We start from the raw sequence: 20,998 nt of genomic DNA, 5'->3' as shown, positions 1-20,998 counted from the left end.
ACCTACTGCTTAACCCAAAAACTAGAACATAACGATAACTTGTATCTGTTCACATGTTCTTCCCTGGCCCCATCTTCTTCCTACCCAGAGATGACCACTAGTGTTTTATTCATTATTTTCTTTCATTGTCAGAATTTTAACCCCTACCTAACGTATAGGTATATATTTAAATAATAATTGAATTTTGCTTATTTTTGAAAAAGCTTTTTTTTTAAATTATGACATTTACTCACTACTATGCTTCCAAGATTCCTTATGTGTAGAGTGGTTTGCTCATTTTTCATTGCTGTATAATACTCAATTTTACGAGTATACCGCACTTTCTTTATCCAGTCTCCTATTCATGGGCATTTTGGTTGTTCCAAGCTTTTTGCATTTATAACTGTGTTGCTGTGAGCATTGTCATATTCGTCTCCTAGTGCACGTTTGCACAGGTTTCTTTAGGGTATGTAAAGTAGAACCGGACGTGCTGAGTCATGAATTTATGGTTTTTAACTTTACAAGATAATGCCAAATTATTTTTCTTGTAGTTGGACCAATTTATACTCCCACCATCAGTGTATGAGTTCCCTGTAACTAACTTGGCATTATCAGACTTCACAATTTTTGTCAATATAGTGGGTGTAAATTATAGTCTTAATTTGTGATTCTTTGATCAATAATGAGGCTGAGCTTCTTTTCTTATGTTTATTGACCATCCATGTTCCCTCTTCTGTGCAGTGCTTGCTTTTGGTTTGTTGCCCATTTCCAACTGGATTTTTTTTTCTTATTGAGTTGTATAACTCCTTTATCTGTTCTGGATTCTAGCTAACATGGGTGGCCATATGCATTACAGATATATTCTCCAAATTTGTGGCTTATCTGTTCAGTTTCTTTATGATACCTACTAGTGAACAGGCTTTCTTAATTTTATTATAGTCAAACTTTTTAATGTCAGAAAGATAATGTCTCCTGTATTTCCTTTTAAGATTGTAGAGTTTTGTTCTTAACATTTTAATGTTTAGCCCATCTGGAATTTTATGTATGGTATGAGGTAGGATCTCACTGCATTTTTTCCCATACCATAGCTATTTAACCAGCACCATTTATTAAATAATCTCTCCTTTCCTTTCTGTCATACAGCCATGGGTCTCTCCCTGGGTTCTCTATTCTGTCCCTTTGGTCAGTACTACACTTTCTTAATTATGGTAACTTTATAAGGAATCCTGATACCTTGTAGGGCAAGTAGTCTAATTTTAAACTTCTTTTCAAATATTAACTAGTCATGATCCAGGATAAAAGATCCAAAGGGATTTTTTTTTCTTGATAGGAGAATTTACAGTACATATGCAAAGAATGATCCAAATATGGAAAGATCACAAAATAATAATGTGAGAAGGAATTGCCAAAGCAGTGCCCTTCAGAAGGCATATAAGATCTAGTGCACATCTGAAGGGGTTACCTTAGCTCATCCACTTAAGCAGGAGTGAATGCAGAGTGTTTGGGCACAGGTGCAGGTAAATGGGTACTTGGGGTGAAAGCTAGTAAAAGTTCTCATCTGGTTGCTTCTGTCTTCTTAGGAAGCAAGGTCAACACTTGAGTGAGAGCAGGAAGAAGTGTTAGAAGTTTCAAGAGAGAGGAGAAGGAATAAAATAGTTAAAAGAATAGAAGAGTGATTGGACTTGGGAAATAAAGTTGAATTGTCAGACAGCAGTAAGGGCCCACTGGAGGTTAGTGGTCATGAATTTACAGTGAGAACAGTCAGATGGTTGTGTGTTTTCCTACAGGTATATTCAATTGTACAATCACAGAAAGGTGGAGAATTGAACTAGAATTGGGGTTTGCCCGGAAAGTAGAGTAAAGGAGGGCAGGGTGTACACAAGGAAGGGAGCAATTATAATGATGGGCCATGGGATCCAAAATATGTTCGGAGGGAAATAAGGACATGAGGAAGGGATAGGATCAACGAATTTTGAGTGTCAGAGAATTCTTGGAGTTAGAGTACTAAGTAAAGGGAGTGAGCTGGAAAGATAAGTAGTGATAGAAAAGTAAGATGCTTAGAGTTATGGAAAGATTGCAGTAGTTGCTGATAATAGTGCAGGTGCTTTTGGTATTTTGATATTTTGAGTGGGATCCACATTGCAGGACATTTAGTGCCTTTGGCCTCTGCCCATTAAATGCCGTAAAACTTCCAAGTGCTTATGACAACTTTAAATGGTCCTATAATTTTGCCCCCCAAAACAGTGACTTAAAACAGTGTTTGTAAATACTTTCAGGGGTTGAGAATCACTTTTGTATAAATAACCATGGAAACGAGTGACTGAGGTAGGATGGAGGACAAGATCTTTGGAAAAGAAGAAGTTTAGGAACCGAGAGGCCAGAAAGTCCTGGAAAGACAGTCTCTGTGCATTTTGACATCCCAGCAGTTATGATATTGAATGACAGTTCAAGGAGATGAGTAAAATATCTTGGGAATGTAGATTTGCTAATGTCTGACTGTAATTTCCAAGAGGCCCAGTAGAAAAGAATAAAGAATTTGGGTTGAAGGCGGGAAGGTTTAAGAGAGAAGGATATAAATGAACGTGTACAAAGCTGACTGGGGAGGAGAGTCCAGGAAGTGACAGATGCTCTGGAGCCCACCCTGTGGTAACCAAAGTAAGCAAGGGTATAAAAGGCATAAAGAAAAAGGTTTGATAGTCTCAAGGCAGATGGTAGCATTGAGGTTATGAATATTGGTAAAGGAAGGAGAGAAGAGGTTCTTACAAGGAACCCACAGAATTCTGAGGCTCCCTTTACTTTCAGAGGCTCTCTTCCTACATCCTCAGTCCTGCCGGTGGAAGCACGAGGCAGAAGGGGGCAAGCTCCAGAACACTTGGAGCTTCCCTTCTTGATTCATGTGGCTGCAGAGTGGAGGTGACTAATCTTGGCGGCCAGGACCCCATACAGATCATACATCCGCTGTATTATCTATTGCCATGCAACAAATTACCCCAAAACTCAGTGGCTTAAAATAGCACTTATTATCTAGCATTTTCTATGGATCAGGAATCCAGATAGGTGTAACTTGTTGAGACCTCTGTCTCTGGATCTCTCCGAAGCTGCAATTAAAGTATTAGCAGGGGCTCAAATCATTTTAACGCTCAGCTTGGGGTTGGTCCTCTTCCAAGCTCACTCAGATAGTTGTTGGCAGGATTCAGTTACTCACAGCTACTGGACTGAGGGCTTCGGTTCCTCACTGACTGTTGGCCAAAGCCTCCCTTGGTTCTTTGCCATGTGAGTTTCTCCATAAGGCAGCTCCAACATGGAAGCTGGCTTCATTAATGAAAAAGAGAATGCTAGCAACACAGAAGTCAGCCTTTTGTTATCTAATCTAAGAAGTGACATCCCATCACTTTTGCTTTATTCTGTTCATTAGAAGCAAGTCACAAGGTCCAGAGCACACTCAAAGGGAGGGGATTACACAAGGCTATGAATACCAGGAGGCAGGCATCACTGAGGACCATGTCGGAAAGCTGCCCATCCCAGAACCAACTACTGATAACAAGGGAGTTGGAACTGGTTTAGGCCAGTCAGGTTCTACCCATTCCTGGAGCTGGAGTGAAGTCCCCAAATCACAAGGCTATCACATCATTGAGGGGAGAAGCAGAGAATAGAATAAATGTTGGGAGGACAGCCACAGAGTTCACTGTAACCACTAACCAGTGTTCATGCCTTTATTCTTCTTACCCTTGACCTATTGCTGCTTCCACAGTGTAGTGCTGCCTCCTTATGTCTTGCCACTGCCCTTCAGACCAAGCCCAAACTCCTTATTTCAGAATATAAAGGTCTTCTTCTCTGACCCCAGTTTATCTTTTCAGCCTCATTTCTCATCATTTACTCTCATTTATTCTAAGCCAGTGGTCATCAAACTTTTTGGTCTCAGGACCCCTTTAATACTCTTAAAAGTTATTGCGGGCCCCAAAGAGTTTTTGTTATAGCTATTGATATTTACATAATTAGAAATAAAAACAAAATTTTAAGATATTTATTAATTTATTTAAAAATAATAATAAGCCCATTACTTAACATAACACATTTTTATGGGAAAAAAAATTTCCCAAAAAAATTTTTTGAGAAAAATAACATTGTTTTACATTTTAAAAAATCTCTTCAATGTCTTCTTAAATAGAAGACATTGGGCAGGATTCTCATATCTGCTTCTGTATTCAGTCTGTTGTAAAATGTAATTTTGGTTGAAGTATATGAAGAAAATGTGGCCTTACACAGACATGTAGTTGGAAAATGGAAATACAAATATTTTAATAGTCTTGTCAGATCATCGTGTATATTCTGTGAAATACACCAGTCCTGTAAGTGGTGGGTTCTTAGAGGTGAGTTACAGAGTGGAATCTGAACCTTTTGTATTGTTTGGTTAAAATCTGTTGGACTGTCTGGTACTTTAAATAGGTTTTACACATTTGGAAAATATTTGTTCCTAGATCTTCCAAATATTTTCATGATGAAATCTTTTTCGTCACATTGATAAATATCACTACCTACCTTGTCAGAGAAATCTTTACGCATTGGGAAGCTGTTGACTGTGGAAGATCTAAGTTTTCCAGAATTCTAATTTTCGCTTTTAAAGGCTCAGATTTTATCATTGGCAGCAAATGCTGCTAGTTGTTTTCCTTGAAGTGATAGGTTCACTTCATTATTTTTGACAAAGTGCAAAATGCCCAAGTCTGAATAGCCAGAGTTTACCTGTCATCATTTTTTCAAGTAAAAATGGTGCTCCATGGAAAGATCCTAGGATTTCTGCTGCCTCATAACTTCTGCTTTCTGTGTGGGTGGCTTTCAGCTTCATTGCCACCCTGCAGCCTTGCAGTGTGCCTCACATTCAAATGCCTCAGGGGAGAATCTGATTGGATTAGCCAGCCAGCATCCAGTGTAGACGTAGCACAGGGCATGGCAACCAGCACGTTAAGGAACCACTTGTGGCTGCTTGCTCAGAGGAGGTGTCCAGTCTAGCAGACACTCAGCACACTATGTCCAAAACAGACACCATTAAGAATTACCAAGATATTTTTTGATACACAAATGCAGGTAGACTGATTATGGTATGAGAAGTTAAAAAAATCAGATTTATAATTTGGTTTTTTAAGCACCCATTTGACAGCACCTTGTTTAAGGATACTCCCCTCCTCCCTCCACCCCCCGAAACCCCTAACCCGCCACCAGATAAAAAAAATCATGTCCTTAAGTTAGTCACATTCTGCTACCACCCTCACTTTGGGGCGTGAATAATATTCTGAGGCTTCCATGGGACAATCTGGTCCAAAAATAATCTTCAACATGGATTGAGTGGTTGTTACTATGAATTTTCTACCCATGTAAACATAGAAGGTATTGCCTTTCACATTAATATTAATAAAAAGACATTATTAAAGAAGTTTTTTCCTTTGAAAAATTTAACAATTTTTCATTGTTTTAATGTGTGTCTTCCTCCTTTACAAAGGGGGGAAATCCTTCAAAGTCTGTGAGTATAATCTTATATCTAGTGTTTTCGTTTGTTAAGAAATAATTAGGAGTCATCCGGCACTGCATCTTGCAAGTTCACAGATTTTAAATGTGATTTTTTTTTTAAGATTGACTTTCTCATTTTGGTAGGAACAGAGAAGGCTAAGAAATGTATCTCTGTCATCCTGAAAGGATGGTAGGTTTAGTAACTTTTCCTATTTGAAGGTTCTGGAATTATTTATACATGGTATTGTGTGCCGTACAGGATAGGTTTTGGCTACGTAACTGAGAACAGACCAATGAGTGAGCACATGTATGCTTACAAACAAGTTCATTCACTTAGTGAAGAGCTGAAGTAGGCTGCTTTTAGAGCAAATCTTTGGGGCCTGAGTTTCCTCTTTCATCCTTCCCATGAGAACATTACTTAGGGGGTTAATGCATTTGGGTTATTGATGAAGAAAACAAAAATAACATCCCTGTGGGGAAGTGTAACCTGACACAATTTAAAGTGGGGCCCAAATTGAAACACTTGTTTCAGGAAACGGAAATATTTTCTTTGTCACATGGATGTAATCTAACCTTTAAAAGAAATCTAGGCCTTCTTTCTTTTTGTATATCTTGATTTTGTTAACTCTTATATCTCTTTGAGCCATATGTCACAAGTAATTAAGTTGTAGATATTATATAGAATAATTTGCGCATTCTGCAAATGCTTTTAAAATTTTAAGCAATTTACCTTTCTGACACCAGAGTCCTCACAAAGATGAATTACCTCAATTTTTCCATTGACTTTATGTATCCCAGCAATACACTGCCCTAGAATTATACAGAGTACACACTGATGTACTCTGTGCCCTGCCAGACAATAGACAAAGTTTATTGTTTTTTCCTTTTTTTTAATGGAATACTAAAAATGCCTTAGTTGTTCCTTCATTAGCTTTTTGCACTGATGGGTATAAAGCAAAGCCTCAGAGGTTGTTCTTGCTAAATATTGTTAATGCTGCAGTGCAGATTAGAATCTTAGGAAATCCAGTTATATACTGTATAGGTGTGGATAGCTTTTATTGTTTAGTATCCAGTATCATCTAAAGGCTTGTTTTCTTTCTTTTCTTACAGACCTAACTACCATAATGAATGCTGCATATAAAGAAAACCACAAGAAGGTTATACGTTTGGTTGTCTAATATTCTTGGATTTGATATGAACCAACACATAGTCCTTGTTGTCATTGACAGAACCCCAGTTTGTATGTACATTATTCACATTCCTCTCTGTTGTGTTTGGGGGAAAGAAAGACATTTTAGCCTTTTTTAAAGGTTATTGATTTAATTTCATGTTATTTGGTTGCATGAAGTTGCCCTTAACCACTAAGGATTATCAAGATTTTTGCACAAGCTTATACATGTCTAGGATTCTTTATCAAGGCAGTTACATTCATCACTCCTGCCTTTATTCCGCCATCATCAAACACTCAGTTATAATACAAATTAGCATTTTTTTTGAAATGACCACTCAACATAATGCTTAAGGGATTTCTTCTCTGTGACAGAACCCAGGAACCAATTCCTAGATATATAACGTTGGCATATTGAAGATAAACTTAAAATTGTCCTTCAGTTTTGAGGCCATGTGTAAAGTTTAATCATACTGTAAAATATCTATTCTGTATTAGAAATAGCTAGTTGACAGCTTATACTTCTCAAAACTCATGTTGTTACGTACACAAACTCAGTTTCTATATGTGAAGTTAGTGAGTCATTTTGTGTTACTCCAAAATAAAGGCGATGATTTATTTTTTTCCCAATGCCAAGACAATTTGAGCTAATCACTCAAGGTGGATACTTTACATTTTAAAGCTGGAATCAGCAGTAGCCCTATGGGAAATCAGACAGAGTGTTGACTTTTAAAATAGACTTTTAAAATGATCTGTTTTCTTTTGGAAATAGAATTAGAATAGTTAATATTCATCCACAAACCATTATTATGTGTACATTATTGTTGCTATTGTGATAATAGAGAATTTTATTTATTTTTATGCCAGCTTATATTGTGAGAACACATTTAGTCAGTTTGGGTTTTATCAATCCTGTTATGCTTGTCCTTGGATCATCTTTCGCGTATTCGAGGTTTGTAGTTGAAAAGTTTACTGTAAAAAAAAAAATCAAAAACAAAAAAATGTATTGTTTTTACAGAATAAATTTATTGGAATGTGTACTGGGAGTAAGATTTGAGGCTGTAAACAACTAAGTTAGTGTAATTTGGCTTCATATATGTAATGTGGGGTATTAATGTAATTCATATATTAAAGCAAAAAATTGCTAACAGCAAGTTGACAATAGAATCAAGCGCAGGTGAGGGTTTTCTTTTTCTCTTTTTAAAACTCTGTGGGTTTTAGGTTTTTTTATAAACACTGTGTGGGAGGGAAGAATTGGCTACGTGATTGCTTGCACGTCTGAGATACTTACCAGCTCAGTGGACCCTAAATTCACACACTTGACATTATCCATGCATTGATTTGGACCCCGTTTTCGTTTGGATTTCTTATTTTGGTGAAGAGCTAGTAAATAACATGAAGAAAAAATGTGAGAAGCTCTAAAGACTTAGGGCCATTCATGATGGTGATGGTGATGGTGATGACAGCAGCTGAGGGTATTAAAAGCACCAATCCACTTACCACTCCAGGGCACTGAGGCAGCGGCTGTGTTTTTGGTTTGTTTCTCCCACTTAGCAAATACCGATTTTTCTCTATTGTACTCACTCACACTTCCGAATATGAAAAGTTCATTAAAAGACAGCAGGGATGCCAGTCCAGTTCTTTGTCCTTAAAAGGTACTTTTTAATTTTGAATATTTTAATTTAAAATGAATGAAATTTAATTAATTCATCCAAAGTCCTCTTCATTGCTCCCACTAAAACATAAGGAGAATGTAGATGACATTTGAATTGGAACATATAACTTGACAGATTTTTAAAATAAAAAGCCTAAAGCCTAGAGAACTTTTTCTGAAAAAAAGAGTATTTCAAACTTAGTAAGATTTGTCTTCATGAAAAGCCAAAAATAATTTTATTAAGGATATACACAGAAATACAATAGAAATCTTTCCAGTCACGAATAAAATAAGCATTAAGGGTGATGATAAACTTATAGATTCCCTCCCTAGCTATTTAGACTCACCAAAAAAATTTAAATAAAAGCAATTTTTAAAACAGCAGTAAATAATATACTTTCCTTGGGAAAACATTTTTCAAACAACATTTTAAAATTTTTATGATTTATTTGCCTTTTATATTGAGGTTGATAATAAAGCATATTTATCTTATATGCAAAAAAATTTCTCCAATCTGTATTTGCTATTTTGAAATTTTTAATATGCACAGACCATATTCACTTTGGAATAGTTTCCTTTTCATGCTCACTCTTGTAGGAGCTCTATTGGAATTTTTCACACTCATTTAATATGTGCAAACAGAGTATTAAGATAGATGGCCAAGTTTATTCACAGATAACTCTGAACTTATTTCTTTAAACGAACTTTCTGAACAACTTCAATTTTCCTTCAAAAAAAATCTACCCACACAATACCTATGATAGCTCACACATACAGTGCAGAGCAAGAATTTATTCTAAAATGTTCCTGTATGGGAAGAGAGTGAAAAGGGACAAGATACCGATACCAGGATAACAAAAGTCAGTAATCTGGAAAGGAAGAACATAAAATAATGTTTTTATTCAACTTTTTCATCTGCCTTTGTTTTTATGAAGAACTCTGGTTTGTAGATACAGCGATAGGCCAAGAGCTGAGGAAGGACTCCATATGCTATGTTTAATGCTAAAAAAAGGATTTTCGCTTCTTCTGGGACTCTGTAGACATAAGCAGTTCTAGCATGAAGAGAAGCACCGATGTGAGAAAACTGAGCCTGTTGCATTAAAAAAAAAAAAGGGTAAGCATGAATTTTGTGTTCAGTTGGATGCACCTTGAGTTCTGAATGATTCATTTGGACCATGTTCCTGTGCCCTCAAAATCAGTACTTTCAAACAGTCCAGTCTTCAATATTTCACTGAATTTCAAGCCACGCATGATATAACAGTTCAAATAAAATAAACCTTCTTTAGCATGTCTCTGTCATGCTAGCTGTTTTTTAACCCATCTAGTGCCCCCTACCAAACATTAGCGGCTCAATTTAACAGAAAAATCTGAATAAAATCTGTTTTTTTCTGATTTGCATCCTGGAGATATCCTATATAAGGACTCAGTTGCAGCTCACAAAATGTGTTCCAGTAAAAATGAAGCAAATAGAGTTTAGACAGCTAAAATATTTTTAGCATAACTATTTAAAGAGAAGCACTGATGACCTCAGCTTCGTTTATCAATCTTTCACCTACTCCTTGGAGCAAAAACTCAAAGCCCTTCCTTATGTATTTTGTTTATTTGTTCATGTATTTGTTTTTTATGCAACTTAAAAAATACTAAGGGTTGTTTTGTAAGGTAAGATAGGTAGGAATTTGGTTGTTCTTTATAAAATGGCAAATGTACACGCAGACAACTTTTTCAAATCAAATGATTATCTGTTTAGAAGTATGGCTCGTCAGCATAATCTGAGTTTACAAACAGAAAGGCAAGAGCTTCCCATTTGTACTTAAATATTTGTTCAGAACATACATTTAGAATGTGCCGGTTGGTCTTTTTTGATACTTTTCTTAAGCACAGGGGGAAATCTGTATTAGAAAACGCTTCTGTAAAAGTATTTCCTCAGGATCCTTGTATCATTACAAAATGCAACCCTGGAGTCTGCATTTCTTATCTTATTGAAATTCAAGATATACATGAATAAAGGACTGGGAATCCAAGTGCAGTAATGGTGACTTCTTAGTTCATCAACATCAAAGAAAGTAAAGAGACAAAAGATAACAATAATCTAAAGAAGGCACAGAAGTGACAAGAATGAAAAACTAAATAATTTGCTTTAAATACATAAAAGTTATCTTACATTTCCTTCCATATAAGTCAGTTTATTCTGCTAAGTGGTTAACAGATAAAAGTGTTACTTAGCACTTGACTTTACTATGGTAAGAAAAGGACAAGATTTCATAAGCAGCGCATGTATGGATTCTATCAGTGACAGACATTTCAACAGGTTACATTTTTACAGATTACTGATTCATTCTGTGGAGGTCTGGTAGTTTTGCTGCTCTCTGGAGATAGAAATCAAATTAGCGTGGTGTGTTGCCAAGGACCAGCGCCAACGCAGGAACTGTCTGCATTGCGATCTGCGAGGCACTGAGAGGGCTCTGCCCTCGAACACACCTCCCCCAGGGCAGATGCTCAGACAGAACCCAGCAGATGTTAAGCATTTCATCTCTGGGCTATGAAGACAAAACATTTTGAGAGTAAAGGGCATTTGAGAGACTGCCCTGAGGAGCTGCTCTTGCTGACATTCTGGGAACGCTAGACAGGAACTTGGCCCTGTCACTGTTTTTCCCTAAGGCCTGTTTCGAATAAATATAAAACCAAACTTTTCCTTGACTAGAGGCCAGATTTGAACCCTGATCTTCAGAAATGTGCATTTGGTGCCTCTATCTTCATAAACACTTGTACATATCTCAAAAATCACCAAATTGGGGGAAATGCCAACCATAGTTTGAGGGAATAATATGAGCAACCATGCCTACTTGCATAAGGAAACCTGCTTAAAAAGTCTGATTTCATAGGCTTTTTTCCTGCACTAATCAGTGCAGTTAATACCTCATTTTCACAAACAGCAAACTCATGGCAACATTAAAAAATGATCACGTCCTTAGATTAGATTGTAAGCCCACCGGGCAGGTACTGTGTCTGATGTGTTGTGTGGCACCTATCGCACTGTTAGAGCTCAATAAACATTCAACAGTAATGGTCTTGTGACTGTCACAATACAAAAAGGCTTCTACAAAGCATTTCTCTATTTTATACCTACTTTAGTAGGCCTTTTTCTTCAGAATTATTCAACAAGGGGTAAGGATGATTACATTTCTAATCAAAAGAGGTATGTAATTGAGAGAAAAGGCCTGAGGCCAGTTTTCTGCATTTTCCAGTATTGCTCATAGTTCTAGTGGGTGCATTTATAATGGCCTCACCTCCAGCTGAGTGAGCATCCAACCATAGCTTCCTCCCAGGGCATATGATGTCCAGTTTTCGGGGTTCTGAAGTTTCAGAAAAGCCTCAGCCTCACTTGAGGAGGGTTCCCCTCCCAAGCACATAGCTGATAAGGGGCCAAACTATGTCTCCTGAGTGATGTCCCTACCAGTACACGAGTCCTCCTTATGACGGCTTGGAGAGCTCAGTGATGTGAAGTTGAATCCCTAATCATTTTTCTTCTACTTCACTCTAAATCATTTTGTCACCTTAAAGAAATTTAAATTAAGAAATTACTTTGATTTTTTCTTTTTTAAGAATGGATGATTGGGATGGAAAATGAGGCAATAAAAGCAAAGGAAAAGGTTAAATTTTAATAGCTCTGTTTTCTTCTAGAGACAATCTGGAAAGGATGACAAAAAAGCACAATCCTGGTTCCAGAAAGGAGAACTGAAAGTTTTATGTGTCCACATAAATACTATAGGCAGAAACTAATATGGAACTAATATTGGGACGGTAGCCAGACTATTTGGCTGATATGGTATAAATAGCTAACCAGAACCGTGTTACCATTTCTTAGGGTTTTCTGAGCACCGTAGTCTTGTGGTTAAGAACACTGAATCTGGAACCAGATCGACAGCATCAAATCCCGAAAACCAACAGTATGGCATTGTGTTAGGTATGTAACCTCTTTGGCTTCCTCATCTGTAAAAGCAGGATAAAAACGGAGCCCACCTCATAGGATCGTTACACGGGTTCAGTGAGTTGATCTTTGTGACATGCTTAGGACGGTGCCAAGCGCATGGGACTCTTTCTACAGATACAAAACCAGCTGAAATACTTGTTCATGATCTGACACTTTACTTGGTTGAAAACCTGGGCCCTTTGTTTTTAGATTGTCTTGCTGACCTTTTGACAATTTCAAGACTGTCTCTACCAAATGTAAACTAAAGACTTTAAACCCAAACTCTAGTTTTAATACTAAATAAAGATGTTTAGTGATGAATCACACCAGAAGCAAACGACTAAAATGGGGTTTGCATTAGTATCCCAATTATCCGTGTTCTTCCTAAACCTTCATTTTCAGATATTTTTTAAATATCTTAAAAACAACTTTTAAAATGTGCTTCCCAGTAGAGTCAACTCTTTACAACCACAGTATCCACAGGTAAGCCTCCAGACCCTTTTGTGAGAAATTACATGGCACCTGCAGCATGGCCAGGGAGGGGGAGAGGCGAGAGGCGAGGCAGCACTGCCCCTGCTCCCAGGGCCCCGGGGTGTTAATCGGGTGGCGTGGCAGGCTCTTGGCCGCACCTCTGTGAACCTGTCCCATTGCTGTCTCCCAGTGTCTCTGCTTTCTAGGTGATTATACACAGTACGCCTGGCTACAGATTAGTGACTCTGCTGAGCAGCATAAGGCATTTCTCCTCCAGGCTCTTATTGGGAATCTTCTCACAACAACAACAATAATAGCAACAAAGAGGCCCACAGCTGACTGTGTGCCAGGCACTGCTGTAAGCCCTTTATTTCTGTTACCTCATGTAATCCTCACAGCAGCTCTACGAGAAAGGTGTGTTACTCGTTCTTTACAGAAGAGGAAACTGAGGGTCAAAGAGGTGACGTAACCAAGGTCACTGAACTAATCAGTGACAGGCTGAGATTTGAACCAGTCTGCCTCCAGAGCTCAGGGTCTTAACCATATTGACTGTATCCTTTAATTTTCAGTAACATTTTAGCAGACAGAAATTCTTCATTTGATAGAAAACGCTAATGAGACCTAAACAGCTTGTAGTGTTTCTTCAAATTAGACTTGCAACCTTAATCCTGTATTAAGGATTTTAAATGAAAAGACACTTGGGTTATGAGTCCCAGTGGAACTTTTTGGTATAAAATGTATCCTGGTTTTATTGTATTTTATTTTTTGATTGATCTTTTGATTTCTCAAGGCAGCAGGTTTGGCAGATTCCTACATGGTCTGAAATCAGGGACCTAATAACTACTTAACGTGTTTTCCATTGACTTGTATGGCTCTAGAAGTTTTTCTTCTTATTAAATCACAGGTTCTTTGGGGGTTCACTAAATCTTCCAATAAAAGCAGATTTGATAAAGTTAGTGGGATCATGACTTCATAAAGCTTCTATATTAGGAATGGCAGTTTTAGCAAGCGAGGGGTGCTAGTCAAGGTTAGAGAGAGTGCTTTCTGTGATGACCGTGTCAAATATCCTCCCAAGATGAGAATTCATTTCATAAACAAGCATGCGCTAAGCAGAAAGCAAATCACACAACTCTCATCGTATGCACTGTTTTGCTGCAGTATGATTGGGAACTTTTCCTTAGGCTAAACACTCAGAATAGGTAGATATTAAAGCCCAGCCAAGAACTATGAGAATGTCAGACACATAATTCTCAGATTACACCATTCTTCTGTTGGGTTGGAGAAACATCCTTCAGACATTTACAAGGTCTAGTCCATAGCCTCCGGCTAGCCTGTCAGATTGGGCAGTGATGGATAAGACCAAAGATTTCTGCAAGGCCTTAGCCTAGGTCTTCCTGCCTAGTTCTCCAGCTGTCTCCTGAGACTTGACCAGGTCCAACGCTTGGCCTCACTCTTGCCAGCCTCCTAGCTGAGGACACTCAGTGTTCCTGCACCAGGGCCTGGTGCAGGGCAGACCACAGAACATGGCACGCAGAGGAAGCCAGGCTGTGCAGGCAACACACACAGGTAATGAGTACAAACGCTGAACAATCTAATCAAGGGACTGGTAAGAGTGGGGTAAGTGGGTGGCCCTCTGTTCTGGAGGACAAAGACTAAGGCAGGGGAACCAAGCCAAGAAAACAAAAGCCAAAGTTTACTCTACCCTCTGACCTGCTGCACACCAACATTTAAACGCTTCCTCCATCTTAAAATTTGTCCGGCCCACAAAGCCCTCAGCTCAGATGTCACTGCCTCCCACCCCAGTGACATGCCACATACAAAGTCTTATTCTGTGCTGTAGGACTCTATGCCACAGCTAATGTTTGCCTGAGGAGAGGGACAGTACAATGGAGAATATGGGCTCGGGTCAGATGGGATTTTATATCCCTGTTCTGCCATTTAGTAACTTTGTGACCTTAGGGAAGTAACAACAGCCTTGAGCCTCAGTCTTATCTTTCAAGTGAGGCTTTTAAAAAACTTGCAGAGATGATGCTATGTGTTCATCACAGTTTCTTCTGAGGTACCCAGGAAGACCACATTTATTAGCCTCCCTTGCAGTTGGGTTGGTACCAGGCCTGGCTCTTGAAAATATCCCACAGAATCTTTGCACAAGCAAGAAATGAAACTTTACTATGTTTAACTACTGAGTATTTGCTACTCCAGCAGAGCACATAGTCTATCCTTACACAAATAGGTAAGTAAAACATTTAGCATGATTTATCTTGCATGAAGTAAGGTGATGAGAGACTAATGTAATGGCAGAGGAGCTATAAAAAAAAAAAGTGGTGAATTTGAGAATTACCCTGAAGAGAGGACTACCCAGACCTAGTGATGGGCTGCATGTAGAAGGTAAGGGAGTGGAAAGTATAATTACCCCCAGTTTTTGACCTGAACTGCTGGATGCCAGGAAGGGCCAGTTACAGAGATGGGAGAAATGGAAGAGAAGTTGTGGGGAGGACAAGAATCCTATTTTGGACATGAAATCTGAGATGCTGGTGAGACATCCAAGTGAAAAGACTGAGTTTGGAATTACATATAGGAGTCTGGGAACAGTTTGAGTTAAAGAGAGAAAACTGGAAGTCATCAGTGTATAGTTGGTATTGAAAGATATGGAAATAAAGACCTAAAACCAAGGCCTAAGAAATAAGATATTCAGAGTGTAACACCTGCAAAGAGGGTAAATACTAGTTCTCTTCCTTCCAATGTCCTTCAAGGAAAGGACAGAAACCATTACTTCTGGATACTGCATCAATTTTTTTTGTATTAATATTCTAATTCTGTAATTAAAAAGTACCTTAGCCTGGAAAGATTTAGCCCAGTGTACTAACACTTAAGTACTGTAACTGTTTTTTCAACACTGTAAATTCCAGTGTCTTTTTGCCATCATAATTATTATACCATCAGTATAATTAACTGTATATGCCTAGAGTTTCTGGATGAACAGCATTTCTTATGCCTGTTTGGAAAGAGCAAGACAAAAATAATGATTTTAAAAGAGTTCATTTGTTTTTTATTCATAGTAAGAAAAAAGCAAATTAATAATTGTCTTTTTTGTTTATACGATCAATTTGTTTTGATAGTTATCTTCTAAAAATATACTTTGTATGATAATTTCATAGATAAATTCATTTCCAGTTCAATGAAGTAAGTACTCACTGAACACCTACTCTAGGCCAGAGGCTTGGCTAAGTAGCAGAGGGGAGGAATGAGATGTCGGGCCCTGCTTCCCAGGAGCAGAACTTTTTAAAAACTAATTTCCCTGATTCTGTGTAGCATAATATAATGGAATTCTGAAGTCTTGAGTTTAGACAGACTAAAGGTAACAGTTCTTATTTCTCTTTTAGTAGCTGCAGTGTTCAGAGACTGGGAAATAGCACAGTAAAGCAGCAGTGCCAGTTGCTGGGTATGTGACCGTGAGAAAAATCATTTAATCTTGCTGGGCCTCAGTTTCCTCATCTATATAATTGGATGGCACACCGAACCAGGTAGTAATTGTGAGATTTAAATAATGCAGAAATGTCTTCTAAAGAACCATGAAGCAAAGGGGACAACATATCTAATAATGATTTCCTACCCTAAAACAGAGCAGAAATATTTTTCAGACACTCAACAGGGACAGCCAAGTCCCCAGTAAACCTTCTTAACAGAGCATATGCTTAGTACCTGAGCTAGACCTCCAGCATGTATCAGTGTCATGTCAGGCATCCAGGAGCATCCAGGAACCACTAAGCCATAAAGTGCAATCACATAGTAAGGGACCGAATAGAACAGATATGCCAGCATCTGTTTTGAACAGAGAAATAACATCATCAGCAAATTAATGGTTAACCTGGCCTGATGAAAAGCATGAGAAAAAAATCAATGTCTTCCTCAATTAACATTTTCACTTTTTAAAATATTAATTCCTGTTTCCTTTATGGTATCACATTTTCCCGTTCCTAAAAAAAGAGAAAATTAATTTTAGAAGGATCTTAGGCTTCATAACTACTTGACCTGTATTTTAGGATAAGCAGCAGGATCCTTTAGGTAGGGCTCTTGAAATTGCGTATATAATCGGCAGAGCTCAGCTGGGCAATCCAAAGCAATCTAAGAACAAAAATGAATTCATTATAAAGATTAACAGTCACATCTGGTTCTTACGTTTGCTGATAAGGCTCAGTGTGCCAGGTTTAGTCACAAGCTGCTTTGCTATTTACCAAAAACTATTTTAGAAGCTCATCAGTAAAAGAGAAAGAAAATAAATATTCTACAGATTTACTCTAAAGAGATTAAGCAGAGGTTAAGAGTGGAGCAGGAAATGCAAACCAACGCTCTATTCTTGGGTACCTTCCGAGCACTCGGTTTCAGCGTCTAGGTCTGGCTAACCAGAGCACAGCTTGCTTTAGATACCAGTTTCACTTTTCCTGGGAATAACTAGCCAACTATTGCCTGCAGGAAGAAAAGTACGTTTCTATACCAAATTCATCTTACTATGCTTTGCAAGACTCAAAAATAGCACCCTCTTCTCTCCAGGGCCTCACAGAGTATGTGGCCTTTGGGGTAGTAAAGGCTAACGATCTGAAAGTGGGGTTGGGTCCTCTTGTCTGAAGCCACTTCCTGTGTCCACTTTGAAAGAGCAGAGCAGGTTTAGTCACGGCAGCATAGACTCTAGGCCACAGAACAGAGTGTCTCCTTGGCACATCAGTGGGTCCCCTCTGAGTCACCTCCCTCAGACACCATTCCTCATGTCCTTAAATGTTGTCCCACCTAAATAGCATATATGTATCCATGTCAGGGGCAGAGATGGTAAAAAAAATGGGCCCCAACCTAAAAGTCCCACCTACCAAGTGTGCATGCTCACTCATGCATGCATTTTTCTCACGTGCACAGGGCAGTGGAGATGGCTATGCAGGAATACAGTTGGGGCTCATATTCATTGTTGCTGGGTTTTGTTCTTTTAACTTTGGGCATTACAGCATACTAACCGAAAAACAGTTTCAGTGCTCTGTGGTCTGAGCAAAGCCTATGGCCCTGCTTTCTCCTTTACCTCCCTTCTCTGTGCCATGCCTATTGGCTGACTCTGCTCCAGGAGGTTACTGACAATCCACAGAGACAGCTCTTCAGACAGCTTCTCGCCCTGCCTCGGCCTGCCACACAGGTCCCTTATAGCTGAAGGACCCCAAAATAATGAATCAGCTACATCAACTTACACTTTCCACTCTGCCCTCCAACTACTGTGCAACGCCAGCAGCCTTAGAACAGTTAGTAATTGTCATTGAAGCCAAATATAATTAACCACGTAATTCTAGCTGCTCAAATTTAGTGCTACTGAGAATGAGGCATGAAACAATAAAGATCATAAGAGCAATCATTTATTGAGCACTTCCTATGTGTAAGGCCCTCTGCAAGTGTTTGATGTGCCTTATCTTACTTAATCTTCAAACAATACTGTAAGGTAGGCACTATTATTGTACAGAGGAAGAAACTGAGGATCAAAGAGGTTAGGTGATTTTTGCAAGGCCACACAGCTAGTAGTTGGCCAGGAGTCTTAACACCTTACTCTGGTAGCCTTTCCTCAATCCCATCTTCCTACTCCTGAGAACACATGGATGCTCTATTCCACAGTTTGACTGGAGTCTTAAGCTATCACTCTTACCAAAGATTTATTTAAATTTCAATCAGAAACATCAAAGGAACCAAAAAAAAAAAATGAGACTCTAATAGCTGATTTTTTAGGTGCCTTAAAATAAAGATAATTCTGGGTAGAGCTTGATCTAAGGACCTGAAGAGGGTGGTATGAAGCGGCCCAGAAGGGACCACCCCTTTGGGAGGAGAGGTTTGAGGTGAGGGTAAAAGAGTGTCAGGAAGCAGGTCCAGGCCTCTAGGTTCTAATGGGAGGTGTATTTTGTTAGTGTACTTGGAAGTCTGATTAAAATATATATATTCTTTTTTATGTTATTTTGATCTCTTAATCTTACCAAGCCTCTAAACAGGCAAAATCCAGTTGCCAGAAGGAGACACACAACCAACATTAAATCAAAGGGTCTTCTCAGCAGGTCCTTCGCTTGGACTTCTTGAATGACCTAAAATAAGAGTTGGTAACTAATGAGCAGGCCCAAGGTATCAAAGAAGAATCTGGGATGCACTGAAACATAAGTACCACGGTGATGGATGGTAAGGAAGTTTTGAAGATTCAAAACCACTAGCCATGTAACTTTAGGAAAATCACTTCTCCCCTTAAGTCTCAGTTTCCTCATCTGTGAGGTGAGGAGATTGGGGCAGGTGATCTTGAAGGCCCTTCTGGCTCAAAGGCCATATTTTTGGGGGAATAGCATTCTTATGATTATAAATGTAAAATATACTCATTTTAAAGCCATTAACCCATCATAACACTATTAATAGTTATTTCATTTTCCAGTCATATACAGTTATATATTTAAATATATATGTTATTATGTATGTATATATGATGTATAATCAACATTTATTTTTCACAAAATTAGGACTTAATGTATGAACAATTTTGCATTTGTTCTTCTGGCACCCAGTATCTACTGTTATAAGTACCTTCCCGTGTTATTATTAAAAATTCTCCTAAAACTTAGTATCATATGGAATTGCTGTATCTTCCATTGCTGGACATTTAGGCTTCCTCATTGTTATACTTGATGTGATGATGAGCAACTTTATACATAAGTCTTTGACAGCATCTCTGATGATTTTCTTAGGACAGGGCCCTAGAAGTGGAATTATTAGGTAAAGAGTTAAATTTGTTAAGGTTGATAACATTGCCAAATGGCTTTGCAGAGCAATTCTGAATATATGTTCCTATCCGCACTGTATGACAATGCCTATTTCTCCCTGGCCATCACTGTGTTTTAACATTAAAAAAATAATAATGATGAACAGCTCTATGTGTCTTACAACATGAACAGTATTGACACACTGACATGGAGCCATCAAAATCAGTAGAGTGAGGACCAAGGCTATGGTGACTGTTTGCTTATTTTTTAACAACCACCTCATTCCTCAAAAGGATGTAAGGGAGTACCAGATGTCAATGTGCCAACCCGAGTTTACATAGCACATGTCTAAATGTTTACAGATGAAGTATTTGTAAATTAAAATGTATTTTAATGAATTCTATTGTAAGTCTTTTTATAAAACAAATAATTGTGTTCTGATTATCTCTAGTAACTCATTTTCATATGTCAGTTTTGCTTAAAGGATCTTGCTTAAGGATCTAATAACTATGAAAGGAAGAGAAACTTAGAAAGATGTCACTAGCTTAGAAACGACGACTTAACAGAGTACCTGCCCAGCCAGTACTGTTTCACCTTGACCACCTTGGCTGTGAGTGGAAGGGAGGTATCTCAGAAGATGTCCTGTAGCCAGTCTCCCTGTGCCTGGATCTCTTGGTAATCAGACCCTGTGGCTGTGTGCGCTACCTGGAACAGCAGTATCTCTCCAGCCTCCCTTTGGTGCAGTGATACATTGATATTTCTGAAAGAGGTGCCCAAGTGTTCCAAACTCCAAGCCATTCATAGCCCCACACAAGCTTCATTCCACACACTAATGTGGAATCTGATGGGAAGAGCCAGTGTAACCTCTGACACAAGAAGTTCCAAAAAGTATGGCCTGGCCAATCCAAGCAGATCTGTTCACACAGAAACAGACCACTGTGGCCACCATAACTAAGGTGTGAACCAACGCTGCAGAACCAACACAGTCACACTGACTGAATGCCCCAGATGCTCCAATCCCTGGAGGCATGGTTCAATTCAGTAGCCAGTGAGTGTGAGTGAGCCCTCTGAGTTTGAGAACAGTTTACATTTAACTTAATAAAATCACCTTTGAGGGATAATTATAATTTTCTGATGGCTGATTATAGATTCTGAAACCAGCCCACACAGGAAGACAGGTATATGGTATGCTCAAGAAAAAAGCAGGGCAAATGCGTGTTCCATACTTCCCTATTTTAAAAGAGAGAAAGAGAAAGTCAAACAGTTATCAAAAATATATCCAAACACAAGTAACATTTAGGATACTTCCCCATTTCAAGTCATCTAAAATTTTGATATGGGTCAGACTATTTTTAATAAGACCAAAAAAACATAGGTCGGTTTAAAATTATTAGGCATTTATTAACAGGTATGCCCTATCTGCAGTACTTTAAAAGTAGACTTAATAAAATACCCTGATTTCTTGCATGCATAAATAACCTCTTTCACATTAA

The 20,998-nt window shown here is 38.4% G+C and overlaps 2 protein-coding genes across 5 annotated transcripts in view; one reads left to right on the top strand and one right to left on the bottom strand.

Moving 5' to 3' along the window:
- HDGFL3 (HDGF like 3) overlaps positions 1 to 11,367 on the top strand; it is a 59,660-nt gene extending 48,293 nt beyond the window's left edge. Inside the window, exon 6 of the mRNA XM_074354103.1 lies at positions 6,592 to 11,367. Within this exon, the coding sequence (XP_074210204.1) occupies positions 6,592 to 6,597 (6 nt within the window). The 3' untranslated portion in view covers positions 6,598 to 11,367. The remainder of the gene's footprint in view (positions 1 to 6,591) is intronic.
- The window catches only part of TM6SF1 (transmembrane 6 superfamily member 1), a 25,991-nt gene continuing 14,176 nt past the window's right edge, over positions 9,184 to 20,998 (bottom strand). For 3 of the 4 annotated variants that reach the window (XM_074354094.1, XM_074354095.1, XM_074354096.1), the window contains 5 exons: positions 20,614 to 20,735; positions 18,741 to 18,845; positions 16,777 to 16,869; positions 16,447 to 16,566; positions 9,184 to 9,393 (listed from right to left, as the gene is read on the bottom strand). In XM_074354094.1, coding sequence (XP_074210195.1) covers positions 9,202 to 9,393; positions 16,447 to 16,566; positions 16,777 to 16,869; positions 18,741 to 18,845; positions 20,614 to 20,735 — 632 coding nt within the window. In that variant the 3' untranslated portion in view covers positions 9,184 to 9,201. Of the gene's footprint in view, positions 9,394 to 16,446; positions 16,567 to 16,776; positions 16,870 to 18,740; positions 18,846 to 20,613; positions 20,736 to 20,998 lie in introns of those variants that run through there. The other variant, XM_074354097.1, reaches the window with a different exon arrangement.

Source organism: Camelus bactrianus, chromosome 27 (genome assembly GCF_048773025.1).
Source record: "Camelus bactrianus isolate YW-2024 breed Bactrian camel chromosome 27, ASM4877302v1, whole genome shotgun sequence".
Lineage (NCBI taxonomy): Eukaryota > Metazoa > Chordata > Mammalia > Artiodactyla > Camelidae > Camelus > Camelus bactrianus.
The sequence above is the reverse complement of the archived record's forward strand: the minus strand, read 5'-3'. Positions and strand labels throughout refer to the sequence as shown.